The 12,808-nt window shown below is 55.1% G+C and overlaps 1 protein-coding gene across 1 annotated transcript in view; it reads right to left on the reverse strand.

The window, feature by feature from the left end:
* The window catches only part of CROCC (ciliary rootlet coiled-coil, rootletin), a 36,412-nt gene extending 28,163 nt beyond the window's left edge, over positions 1-8,249 (reverse strand). The window contains 8 exon segments of the mRNA XM_006914318.3: positions 923-1,029; positions 1,584-1,749; positions 1,832-1,893; positions 1,968-2,051; positions 2,145-2,330; positions 5,956-6,110; positions 7,267-7,408; positions 7,942-8,249. Of these exon segments, the coding sequence (XP_006914380.1) occupies positions 923-1,029; positions 1,584-1,749; positions 1,832-1,893; positions 1,968-2,051; positions 2,145-2,330; positions 5,956-6,110; positions 7,267-7,408; positions 7,942-8,001 (962 nt within the window). The 5' untranslated portion in view covers positions 8,002-8,249.
* Positions 8,250-12,808: the final 4,559 nt, after the last annotated feature.

Raw genomic sequence — 12,808 nt, forward strand, 5'->3', positions numbered from 1 at the left:
CTCTGTGACATTGATGAGTCCATTGGAAATTTGGACACTGGTTGAATATTTGATGATTTTAAATAAAGATCATTAATTTAAAAAATGTTTAATGTGAAAAAAAAAACAAGTTGGGTCTCCCTGCCTTTGTGCTTTCCCGACGCCTCGCCTGCTCAAAAACCAGGCAGGACCAAGCTCCCCTGCTGCAGCGGCCCTTTGAGGGGGTCTCCCTTCTGACCTGACCTCCCCCCACCTGCTTTTCGCCCCAACCCTACCCACTGCCATTTCTCCTCCCTCTAAGCCTTTGCTCAGGCTGTGCTTTCCGGAGGGAGTACCCCCAGCTCTGGCAGTAAAATCCAACCTATCCCTGAGGCCAGTGCAAATCCCACCTCTGTGGAGCGTTTTTCTAACCTCCCTATCGTCCTTCCGAACATCTAGGATGTTCTGTTTCACTTTCGTGTCACTAACCACTCACTTCCTCAGTCTAGAATATTTTGGGGTGTCTCTATCTTTCCATCACTAGAGGTGGTGAGGTCCTTGATAGCAGAAGCTGAATACTGTAGTGGATTAAAAGCGGGCGCTGCATATCCTGACTCAGCCACTTACTGCTGTAAGTACGGGAGGGTGGCTCTGCCTCTCTGAGCCTCAGTGTCCTCATCTGTAAAATGGGAACTATTACAGTTCCTACCTGAGAGGGGCTCTGTGGATATGAGATGAAATAAAATGTACAAAAAACCAAGCTCAGAGTAAACACCTAGTAAACGCTGGTTGCCACCAACATGGTAAGGGTTCATTATTACTAGTTGCCTCTGCATCTCCATGGGCCTGCACACAGTAGGAGTGTTGGATTGAGTTGAGTTGAATTCAACTTAAAAGCGGGGTTGCCTCCCAGCTGCTGCAGCAGCATCTCCCCAAGCGGCCCCCTGCACCGGCCAGGCCTCACCTCTCGGTGGACATCTTCACCTCGCTGACCAGCCTCCGGACCCCTACAACTTGCCTCCAGAGGAGGAGCAGACGACTGTGCTCACTGCTGAAGTAGGCATTGAAGGACTGGAGGGAAGACGGGCTGCGTGAGGGGCTAGAGGGAGGGCTGCCTCCTTCCTCCCCAAGTCCCACCTTCCTGAGAAGCACTGTCACCCAAGCAGGGCGTCTTCCCATGGCTCTCTGGGCCTGTGCACAGGGCTGTGTGAGAGCTGCCCCTCTCACACTCCCAAGCCTCTGTCTGGCACAGTGAACTGGGTTTAGAAGCTGAAAAAGGCAGCAAGGAAGGGCAGAAAGTGCCAGGACCTGGGTTTGCATCCCAGCTACCAGCTACGTGGCCGTGGGCAGGTTACTTAATTCCTCTTTCAAAATAGGATGATAGTACACACCATATACAGTTATTATGAGGATTAGAGGAGAAAATGCACACCTGGCATGTACGACCTGCTAAACAAGGTCGGCTATTATTATAACAGTTTCTCCCAAAGGGCTCACCTAGCCAGAAGGGCCTTCCCACTCCTTCCCCCCCCAGTCTCAGTTCTCACTACTATACAGAGGTGCTTCCCCTCAGGTCGGGCTGGCCCCACGAGGCCCCACTGGTCTCCCAGCAGTCCTGGGCCCACCTCTTCCTCACGCCTCCATGCAGCCTCCCGCTGTTCCAGCTCCTTGCGGCTTCGTGTCCAGTCACTGGTCACCTTACGTATGTCCTCGCTCAGAGCCTGGTTGGCTGAGCTTGCCTGGTCCAGCTGCTCTCGGAGCATAGTGTTCACCTGGGCCAGGCTGGCACTCCTGGGTGAGACAAAAAGGGACCAATGGGCACATGCTGGAGAGGACCATCTTGCTAGCCACGACCCCTCCCTGCCGTGCCCACCTCTGCTGCTCCTCCTCCAGGCGGATGAGGGCACTCTCCAGGTCTCGGCTGTGCTCTGTGTCCTGAGTGGGAGAAGTGGGGCATCAGGTTGGGCACACGGAGGGAAGAGCCTGCCCTGCCCCACCCTGGCACCCACCCTCAGCCGCTGCTGCTCCAGCTCTGTGGATCTCTCCAGCAGCTGCTGCTCCAGATCTGAGCACTTCTTCTTGTACTGGAGAATCTGGGGATGGGTAGCGAATGGTTAGCCCTAGGGCACGGGGGCAGGGCAAAATGAGCACATGGGTAGACAGGAGCAGGAGTGGGTGGCCCTGACCTTGGCCTGCAGCCGCTGCACAAGCTGGGCCTGCCTCTGCTGGCCCTCCTGGTAGGCCTGCAGCTTGCGCCGGTAGGAGGCCTGCTCCTCCTGCAGCTGCCTCCGCAGCTCCACGCTCTGCCGTGCCAGCCCCCTGGGCTCCTGCGTTTCCAGCTCCCCAGACTCCAGCCGCACAGCCTGCTCCAGCTGCAGGGAAGGGCCCTGGGTGAGAGTCCTGGGCCTCCTGGGGAGGCAGGCACAGGCCTCTGCAGGAGGTGCCAGGCTGGGCCCAGGCCCACAATGCCTTGCATGTGGGCAAGCCCAGGATGCAGTGCACGTATACACAGGCTAATGCAGCCATGCATGGACAGACAGGGCGTGCGTGGACACATGTTTGTGGGCCCACAAACATATGCACACAAAACAGACAGATGCACCGGAGGGTAAACCTTAGGAGCCCTGGGTGTACTGTGAGCCTCTCCTCCAAAACAACTAACCCCACTGTGGCTGATATTATTAGATCCACGCCTACGTGTCCCCACCCCTACCCTAAGTGAGCGCAGGAAAGCCTGAATTTTTATCCTCTCTTGTGTCTTAGACCTAAACAGTGTTAGTGGCCTGTTTGTTGAGATCATGAATTAATAGCATGAACACACGTGAATACATTCAAACAGAGGCATCTATACAAGCACGTACATCTGAGCTGAGACATGCACACACATAAGGCACAAGGGTGGTGTCAAACATCCCCAGGGCGACACATACAAACTCCCAGCCTGCCCCCACTCCCCACGTATACAGTGCTCAGATTTGTAAGAGGTGCACGCAGATGTTCTGATAGACAGTGCGGCTTATTAATACCCTCTTTGTCCCAGCACAGCCTCGGACGCCCCCCTTTCTCTGACCTCATGGAAAGCCTCTGCTGTCAGCACCCTTCCTCCACCCCCAGGCAGCTCGCAGCCCCCTCATCATCAGACCCTGGAGGCACGGGCAGGATGCCTGGCTCTGGCTGTCCCCACTAACCTTGGAATCCCTTTGCCCCTTAAGCACCTGCTAGTCCCAGGGGCCTCCTCAGCCTCCTCCACCTATTGGGGAGGCCGGTGAAGATGAGCAGGACTAACAGAAGAGTGACGGTGCCCAGGGAGAACCCACGAGACAACGGCCCAGCTCAGCGGACTCTGACACTACGCCACGCTCACCATCAATCTCCCCAGCGCCTGACTCATTACAGCCCAGGCAGGGCATTCACACACCCACCCAGGCCGTGTCCCAAGGAAGCCAACAGCAGGGCAGCTGCTCTCATCCGTGCTCATAACGGGGCCAGGCCAGGTTAGTGGCAGGTGCAGGTTCCGTACGCCTAGGAGGTGCTCGATGAGCCACTGAGAAAACTGAAAACAGCTTCATCTCTTACCTCTCACCCAACCACCCCAGGGACAGTGCTGGGGCAGGGTGACTGTGGCCACGGGGGTGCCACTCACAGGGAGGGGCTGGTGCGGGCTGCTTGGGGGCTTCACCTCATTTGGGGGAAACACGGTCTGAAGGCGTGGGGGGAGGCAGTATGTAGGGGATTGCCTCATCGTGGCCAGCGTTGGCAAGGAGTCCACCTAATCTGGGTGATGGGCAGTGTCCCCAGCTGAGCGTGCTGGCAGTGGCACTGAGGTGCTGTGTGTGTTGTGCATCCATGCAGGTGTACCTCACAGGTGTGAGTGGGCAGTGTTCTGTCATTTGTCTCCACCTGGGACCCTGTGTGTCTGTGTCTGGGTCTCCATGGGGACCCGAGTGAGGTAGCATCTGTGGTCGCAGGTCTACGTTGTGGTGCAGGCATTAGGTATGTCTGTGTGTACCCATGTGTTCATGTGTTCGTCCATCTATTTACACAACCGTTAATGGGTGAGTATGGGGAGTGTGCCTGGGCTCTGGGTGTCATCTGTGGTGTGTGTTGGTGACTCTATGTACCCATGGATACTTACTTTTGTCTGGCTGTGTGTATGCACGAGACATAAGACAATGTTATGTTGTCTGCAGAACTGGTTATGTTGTCGTAGTGGTGTGACTAGGCGTCTAAGTGACACGTTCCAGGCCTGCATGGGATTGTGTGGTGTCTGGCTATGAGTGACACTTCTGCTGTGCCCCGTCCGTCAATCTGAGTGCATCCCTGTGATGAGTTTGTGTTTCTGTGTGGTGTGTTTTGTGCATCTGTGTCTGTTTGTGTGCGGTTTGACTATGGCCTGTGCCTTGTGTGTTTTGCGCAGCTGTTTTAACCAGGTGCTGTTTGCTTCTAGGATTAAGAGGGGTTCAGGCAATCACTGGGTACTCCGCCTGCTTCCCCAGTGTCCTAGCCAGGCCCAGGCCACTCCCAGCCACACCTCACCCCTTTCCACAAACTTCTCCCCTCACAAAACAGCCTTTCAATTTTACTCCTAATTCAAAAGGGAAGGAGGGTGTCACCAAGCCAGGGATGAAAGAAGTTTATTGTCTCCCTTAGCAACCGCTGCCCTAGTACCCATTATTATTTAAGTCACTCAGTCCAGGTTGCCATGGACACGGGGAGCCCAGGGGGTCTGTCCTGTGGAGCCAAGGGGGCATGGCCACTCCCTCCTTCTCATCCCAACTGCCTCGCCCAACACCTGCTCCTCAGAGACAGGAAGAAGTGGGGGTGTCAGGGGACCCTGAGGCCCTCCCTCTGAACTAGGAGGTGGCCCGCTGGGAGCCGCAGCCTCAGTTTTCCCACATGCGATCAACAGAACACAGATCCTGATCTGCCCCCACTCTGTTTTCCTAGGGATGCTGTGGGGTTTAAAGGGTCAGAACAACCTCACTGACTATCCCCCAACCCAGCCCATGTGCAACAGTTATGGCCACAAAGGCAGGCCCTGCCACCTGCAGCACGCGGACAAGTGTGCAATAGGAAGAAATAGTTTCACAGGATCGCAGAACCCAGACCAGGGGCCTCATCCCAGTCCCACCACTGACCTTGGGCCTACGATGCCCACCTCTGGGCCTGCTTCCCCATCTGCAATAAGGTAATCTCCAGGCTCCAGGCTCCGATGTTCTCTGTGGACTGCCGTGCTCCCCGCAAAAAGGCCTGGGGGTCATTCTCACCCAATCCCTGCCTCCAGGTGGGGCCATGCTGACACCAACTCAGGCAGAGCACAAACACCAGGCTCTCTCTACACACTATTCAGGGGCCTCCCCAGCCACAGGAGGGAATTTTCTAGACTTAATACAATCCCCTGCCGCCCCGTTGTGTCACAGAAGAAGAGGGATCTGTCACCTCCCACCTCTTCTTCCCTTCCCCTGCCAGCCAGAGGGGCCGTGCTGGCTTCATTGTCGGTCAGAAGCTGGCATTGAAGAGGCAGCCCTCTGTGAGCCTGGAACTGTGCCAGGGGCCAAAAGATGAGAGGCCTAAACTGGACAGAGGCTGGCTCAGGCCCCATCACGACCGACAGTGTGGAACTCAGGCTGGCTGGCCCTGCACACCCCTTGCAAACCCTGGAAAAACTAGCTGTGTACTGTCCCCAGTGCTGGGGGCCACTGTGGGCCCCCCACCCTGCTCCTCTGCAAGTCCCAACAAGTTGGAGGCTTGTCCAGGCGGGTGAATACCAGGACATGGGCACAGCCCACAACCACACAAATGGATATCCCTCTATCCACCAAGGATTTGCAAGACTCTGCACAGACAGGCTGGCTCAGGGGTCCTCGACTAACCTTGGCTCTGCCAGTACCACACAAGGGACCCTTCTGCCCAGTGTGTGGGCCTGCCTTGGCTGTCTCCCTGCCCTCGCAGCAGGGGATCCCCTGGCCCAGCTTTCAGCCTCCAGGCAGCACCCACCCTCTCGCTGACCGCGTTGTACTTGATGGCCAACTCGTCGCGCTCGGCGCGGCTCTGGGCCAGTAGGTCCTCCACACGGGACAGCTCCTGCTGCAGCAGCTGGTTCTCCTCCTGCAGCGACATCATCGATGCCATCTCTGTGGCCGGCAGCAGGGCTGAGAGGGACAGTGGGTACATGATTGGCTTCCACCTAGGTCCAGGGGACATCCTCCCCCTGCGGATGCCCTACCCATCATGGGAGGCAGGAGCTTGGGTGGGAGTGGATGCAGCACTAGACCACACACAAAGAGCTGAAGAACAGGGAGGCGGGCAAAGCGACAGGCCTGGGGCTAGACTTAGAGTGGACACAGCTACGGCTGAAGTGTGGCCCCAGCAGTCCCAGGAGGCACAGGAAGGAGGCTCGGTCTAGGAATCAGGAGGCTAGGCCCCAAGTTCTCGCTCCTTCCTTCTCTAATTACTACTCCTCTCTGGGCCTTGGTCTTGCTGATCTGCAAAATGGGTGGCACCGTAACCGGACCCCGCCAGGGGAACAAGAAAGCCTCACTTAAGCGAAGGGCTTTGCGTAGCTTCTGAGGCCAGTGCTCAAGATAGCACTGGTCAGGTTTTGAAGAGGAAGAGAAAGAGGGAAAGAAAAAGAAAAGCCAGAGGGAAAAGTAGCGTCCCGCCTGTCCCGCAGGCTCCTGCGGGCTCCTGCGGGCTCCTGCGGGCTCCTGTCCCGTGGGCTCCTGCGGGCTCCCTCCACCTGGGAGCACTGGACACACACCACGAGCCTCCAGGCTCTTCTAGCCTGGACGAGGGCTCTTAAGGTCCCTGTCTGGGGCTTCCGGGGGCCCCAACATCCCTGGTCTCCCAAGAAGGCCGAGGCTGGACGAGGGCTGGGACAGGGGAGCTGCAAACGTGCCCGCTGTGACCGTGTGCCCTCCCCACATATTCGGTCATGGGTGCCACCCACGAGGAGGAGTAGGGACCCATCAGCCTTCCTGCCTGGGTGGGAAATGGACAATTCCACCCCTCGGGCTGCGGCAAACCCCTGAGCTAAGCTGAACTTCCCCCTTTCCACACCCCCACCCTCACCCCATAATCTCAGGTTCAGCCAGCTCACGCTTTCCCCTGGAGGGAATGGGGTGTTTGGGTTTTAAGTCTGGGCAGATGACACCGCTGAGCCTCCCTTTCCTCATCTGCAAAACGAGTCCCTCTATCAAAGGCTCTTCCCGCCTCCCAGTGAGGATTCAAGAAATGGAAGCTGCAATCATCATCATCATGACTGCTGGGGAGCGGGATGTGAGTAGAGGTGACAGAGAGAGGTGGTACCTGGGCTCTCAGGCTGGGAGAGGTTGCGGGTGACAATCTCCCTGATGCGGGCGGACAGGCGGCTAGGCTGACAGTCCTGGGCCGGGTCCTGCACACCAAGGGCCGTCTCCAGGCCCGGCCCCAGGACGCTGCTCTCCAGTGTCTGCGGGGAAAGAGAGAGGGTCTGTGGGAGACCTGAGTCCCTGGCCTGGGTGGGCAGGAGCAAAGTCCTGCCACCCAAGAAGTACGTGCCCTGGAGATGGTCAGGAAACCCCCCACATGGAGGGAAGCCTGCGAGTCAGAATGCCCCACGGAAGGGTGCTTTTGTGTGTCGCCTGCTGGGGAAGGAGGAGGCCCCATCAAGACCCAGAGAACCAAACCCCACAGCCCACTCACAAACCCCAACAGGGCAACACAGAGTGCTGGGCTCTCCAATCTAGGATCCCATGGTGCCAGCAGAGGTCACCCCAACCCTCAAATCTGGGAGTAGGGACCCTCACCCTCCACAGGGCACTGGGATAAGGGAGCCACAGTAGTTGAGCCCTGTGCACCCCTCTACGCCAAGTCTGGCTGGGTGCTGCAAACTGGGGCCCCTGTGCACCTCACCACCACACCTCTCCCACCACTCGACCCCCAAACTGTGCCCACTCCTCACCACAGAAGCTGGGCGCAATGGGCACAACCCCCAGGACCCACCTGGATAACTGTCTCCAGTGCCAGTTGGGCCTCCAACGACCCCTCCAGCCCCAAGCTCATGGGGGAAGGCTGTAGCCACCCCTCAACAGGCCCTCTCCCAGGGCCCCAAGCCTAGCTCAGTCCTCACAGCCAGAATGCTGTGCTGAGCACTGGGCAGATTAGGCTTAAATCCGGCGGCGCCCACATGTGACCACAGAGGTAGGAGGGGCTGAGGGAGGGGAAGGGGACGGGAAAGCAGAGGGGAGGGGAGCGAGGCAGAGGGGAAGAGAGGGTAGGATATAGAGGGGGAGGGGAGTAGAATGAGGAAGAGGTCGGGAAGAAAAGGAAGGGGCAGAAAGAAAGGAAAAGGATGGAGGGAGGGGGATGGAAGGAGGTAGGGACCTGGTGGTGGAGGACCCCCAACACACACACACACACACACACACACACACACACACACACACACACACGGTCCCTACTCTCCCCAGCTGCTGGGTCCTAGAGCCCGCCAAGCTCAGGGCATGGGGTCAGCATCCAGGAGACAAGAAAGGCCAGTCTTTAAGAGTTTAAGAATGTATTTACAGGGTGTTAGGTGACTTTTCCCACATCCAGAGCAGGGCAAAGAATACAGGCTGTGGAATCACCCAGACCAGGCAAGGAACTGAATCCCCCTTACCAACACCCGCCAACAAAGCAACTTTGCCTCTCTGAGCCTCAGTGTCCTAGTATAAGATACAGATAAACTTGGCACCCATCTCATGGAGTAGTCTGGGAGATTAAATAAAATACTGTGTGTGCATAGGGAGCATGTGACAGCGCGGGGTTCACAGTGAACATTCAGAAAATACTGATTTCGTTCATTTGAAAATCCGAAATATACTGTGCCACGTGTTGGCAGTATGATCTTGGACAAGTTACCTCTCTAAGCCTCAGTCTCCTCATCTCTAAAATGGGACTAATAACACCTACCACATAACATTGTGAAGATTAAATGAGTTGAAAGGCGTGGAGGTTTAGAACCATGGCTGGCATGACAGTGAGCAGTTAGTGGATGGCAGCTGCTGTCATTAGCGTCATGTGTCTGGGTTCCTGCTACGTCTTAGACCTCGGCTTCACGGTGCCCTCTGCTCTAAGTGCCACGTCTGTAGGAGGCATATGTGCATTTTCTCATTAAATCCTCATCTCAACCCGTTTCCAGATGAGAAAATGAAGGCTCAGAGAGGTGGGGCTCTTACGTATTAAAGGTGGTAGGTCCAGAACTCATTCCACTTAGGCAGGCAGCCTTCCAAGATCACCTCAGGTCAAGGCTGGGACGTTTATACTCCAAGCTTCTAACACTGTGTCTAGGTCAGACCCAAGAATGCAGCAGGTGCTGCATAAATGCACATCAGTCCAGCCTGGACCCCTCACCCCCAACTAGGGAATCTGTTCTGCAAATGGAAAACCGGGAAACACAGCACACCAGGCCAAAAAGATAAGTGCTATCAAGTTGCCATAGCAATCAGATTTAGGCAAAACTAAACTCAGCCAGAGGCAGAGTTTTTGCCACCACAAAATCCTGGAACCCCCATCTTCCCACCTCCTAAAGGCCTCCGTTAATGCCTCTACAGGCTGTACACCCACAACCAGAGCAAGGGGGAGGCCACAAACAGCCCTGGGCCAGGATCTCCAACTCTGCTTGCCCAGCTTGGCAGAGAGGGGCCCTGTGAAGTGTTTGGGGAACTGAACTGACTTATTTAGTGCCTTCCCCCAGCCAGTGCCCTTAGGGATGGCGGAAGGGAGCAGGATGCCAGAACCATGGACACTGGGTAATACCAACCCTTGGTTCTGCCCACAGAGTTCTCTCCATAGAGTCCTACTGGGTACTATAGGTCCCAGTACATCATATCTAAACCCTGTGTGTTTGCAGAGTTCTTCAACATCCGCAGCTTCCAACCAGTTCTCAAAACAATGATGGTATTCCCACAGGAAAGGTCTGGATGTTACAGTTTTGGTGTCTGACTGCCAGGACTCTAAATATAGCATGCCTCCCACCAGCTGTGTGACCCTGGGCCAGTGACTTCATCTCTCTGAACCTCAGTTTCCTCATCTGTAAAATAGGCTAATAATGGTGCCTGCTTCTATCATGAGGATTAAATAAGATGATCCACACTTAGCTATGTACCTCAATATGGTGTGGCAGAAACTGCTATGTGTCCAAAAAACATTTCCAACTTGTCTTAGGAAAATGGCTAGAAGCCATTTCCCAGACTCTCTGGCAGTCAGATATGGCCATGTGATCAAGTCCTAGCCAGTAGAATGAAGACAGAAAGAATATGGGCCACTTTAGACCCGGCCCATAAAAAGCTCCCTGGAGGAACTGTTTATCTCCTTGCCTGTCCATTAACTGGAAGGAAGTAACATTGAGGTCCTGGGTGATGCCAAGGCCACAAGCTGGAACGGGTTTGAGTCAGTCTGTGGAAAAGCCACTTGCCAAACACCGGACAGGGCTGGCTATGAATGAGAAATAAACTTCTGTTGTGTCGAGCCTCAGATTTCTGCGTTTCACTATCACATCAGCTAGTATTACCTTACTCACCACACGCTCTTCAATAGTGGGTAAGTGTTGGCTGTGATTAGTGTTATCATCACTATCACTAGTAGATAGTAGAAAAAAGTACATAATCTGGAACATGTGCCTGATACATAGTAGACCCTCAGCCATTGTTTGTTGGGATAGTGGCAGGAACTAGCCAAAAAGTTCTTCAAAGATTACTCATGAGTTTCAAACATACCAGCTGCTCTTGCCCATTTATCTCTTCTTTATTCTCCAGTTGCTGACTAGAAATTAAAATAAGAATATTGCACCAGCCATGAGCCAGGCTCTGTACCCAAAACTTTGCATCTGCACCTTATCTATTTTAACCTTCTTGACATCCCTGTGATGTGGTACTGCTCTACTCACTTTACAGGTGACAATACTAAGGCTCAGTGAAGTTAAATAACTTGTTCGAAGTCACCCAGCCACGAAGGGCTGAAGCCACAGGTAAGCCCCCGGTACGCCTTGTCCTAAAGTTCTAGACAAAAACAGCAATGGCTACCATTGTATTTTGCTTGCTCTGTGCCAGGCACCACCCTAGGTGTGTAATATGTATTATATAAACCACTGCCATCTCTTGCTTGGACTGCTGAGATGGCTCCTCATGGGTCTCCCTGCTTCCCCACTTGTTCCCCACCCCAGTCTATTCTCACACGGTCAAGATCACATCCTGCTTCTGTTCCAACTTTGTCCCTCACTGCCTCCTATCACGCTCAAGATCACATTCAAAGTCCTGCTACAGCAAACGAGGCCTGCCCTGCCGGATCTGGGCCCCGCCCACCTCTCCCACCTCATCCCTTTCCCTCTCCCCCTAGTTCTCTGAGCTGCAGCCATGCTGGCCTTCTTGATTCTCAAACACACCAGGCACACTCCCACCTCAGGGCCTTTGCACCCCTATTTTCTCCACCTAGAATGTTCTCCCCCGCTTCCTTTCATAGCTGACTCCCACCTATTGACCAGATCTTGGCTCAAAAATGTCACCTCTAAGAGAGCAAACCCTGACCTCCAGCTAAAGTGGCCCCTGCCAGTGATCATTCACTGTCTTCACCAACATGAATGTGATCTGTCTCCTCCAAGGGCACGGACCAAGTTGGCCTTGTTTACGGCAGTCTCCACGGTGCCTAAGGCCCAAAAGCACCATGAACAGCTGTTAAGCGAATGAATGAATGAATGAATGCTAAGAGACAAGTAATAATATAGGAAACTAAATGAAAAAGATAAAATAGAAACAATACCCCTGGGCTTTGGTGGAGTCACAGTGGTAATTCTTGACCACAGACATTAACCACAGACTGGAATCTGGGTGAACACATCCAGCACCAGCGGCATCCCAGTTCAGAATAAAATCCGTCAGTGTGCCCCACATGAGACTCTTGGATGGGAGGGGTGCCTAGTCTCCAAGGGCTGACCCCCATCACCAGGACTTGGGAGAAAGTCAGAGATCTAAGGGGTTCTGGCTTCAGAGGTCTTTCTGAACCTTGTTTCTGACTGAGGAGACCAGTCAGTCTGGGCTTAGCCTCTGGTCTGCTTCTGGTTTATTTATTAAGTACCTGCTGTGAGCTCAGCTAAAGAAAATAGGAAATCTCAAATGAAAACAGACAAAGGGTACTTTCATGGAACTCTCCCCCAATGTCCCATTCGCCCAGAGAAGTCACAGCTTCAGAAAGAGCTGGGGAGACTGATGGCCACCGGGTGAGAATTCCACCCAGAGCAATGTCCTCTGGACTATGCATAAAAATCAGGAGGGAGCCAGTTCAAAAGGCCAACCCCAGAGACTGGCACAGGAGCCTCAGGCCCCATTGTGAGAAACCCAAGAGCCCAAATCCTTGCACAGGCTGTGCCATCTTCGGCAACTATATTAACCGCTCTGGGCCTCAGTTTCCTCATCAGTAAAATGGTACTACTTTCGACTCCGTAGGGTTGCACCAAAGGTGGAGACATCTCACAAAAGAAGGGCAGGGACGGTGCCCGACCACAGGAGCCTCAGTAAGGGATCTGCAGTTTGTGGTGGCAGTTGGGAAGGGCCTCCCACTGCAGTTCAGTCCGGGGACCCCCGGGGAAGAGGGGCTCACGTCCAGCGCCTGCAGGCCCCAGCGCCTGGGCAGGCCCTCGCCTCCTCCCGCCCGCGCCCGCCCGCGAGACCCGGGCGGGATCGCAGCAGGACGCGACAGGATGTCCGCAGAGCCAGTGGGAACGCTCCCGGCCTCCGGGCAGCGGCGGGGGTGCAGGGACTGCGCCCTGAGCGCCCGCAGGGTCCGGGACGCGGTTTCGGCCCGCCCCCGCGCGCGCCCGCCTTCCCGCCCTCCCCGC

Source organism: Pteropus alecto, unplaced genomic scaffold, assembly GCF_000325575.1.
Source record: "Pteropus alecto unplaced genomic scaffold, ASM32557v1 scaffold125, whole genome shotgun sequence".
Taxonomy (NCBI): Eukaryota; Metazoa; Chordata; class Mammalia; order Chiroptera; family Pteropodidae; genus Pteropus; species Pteropus alecto.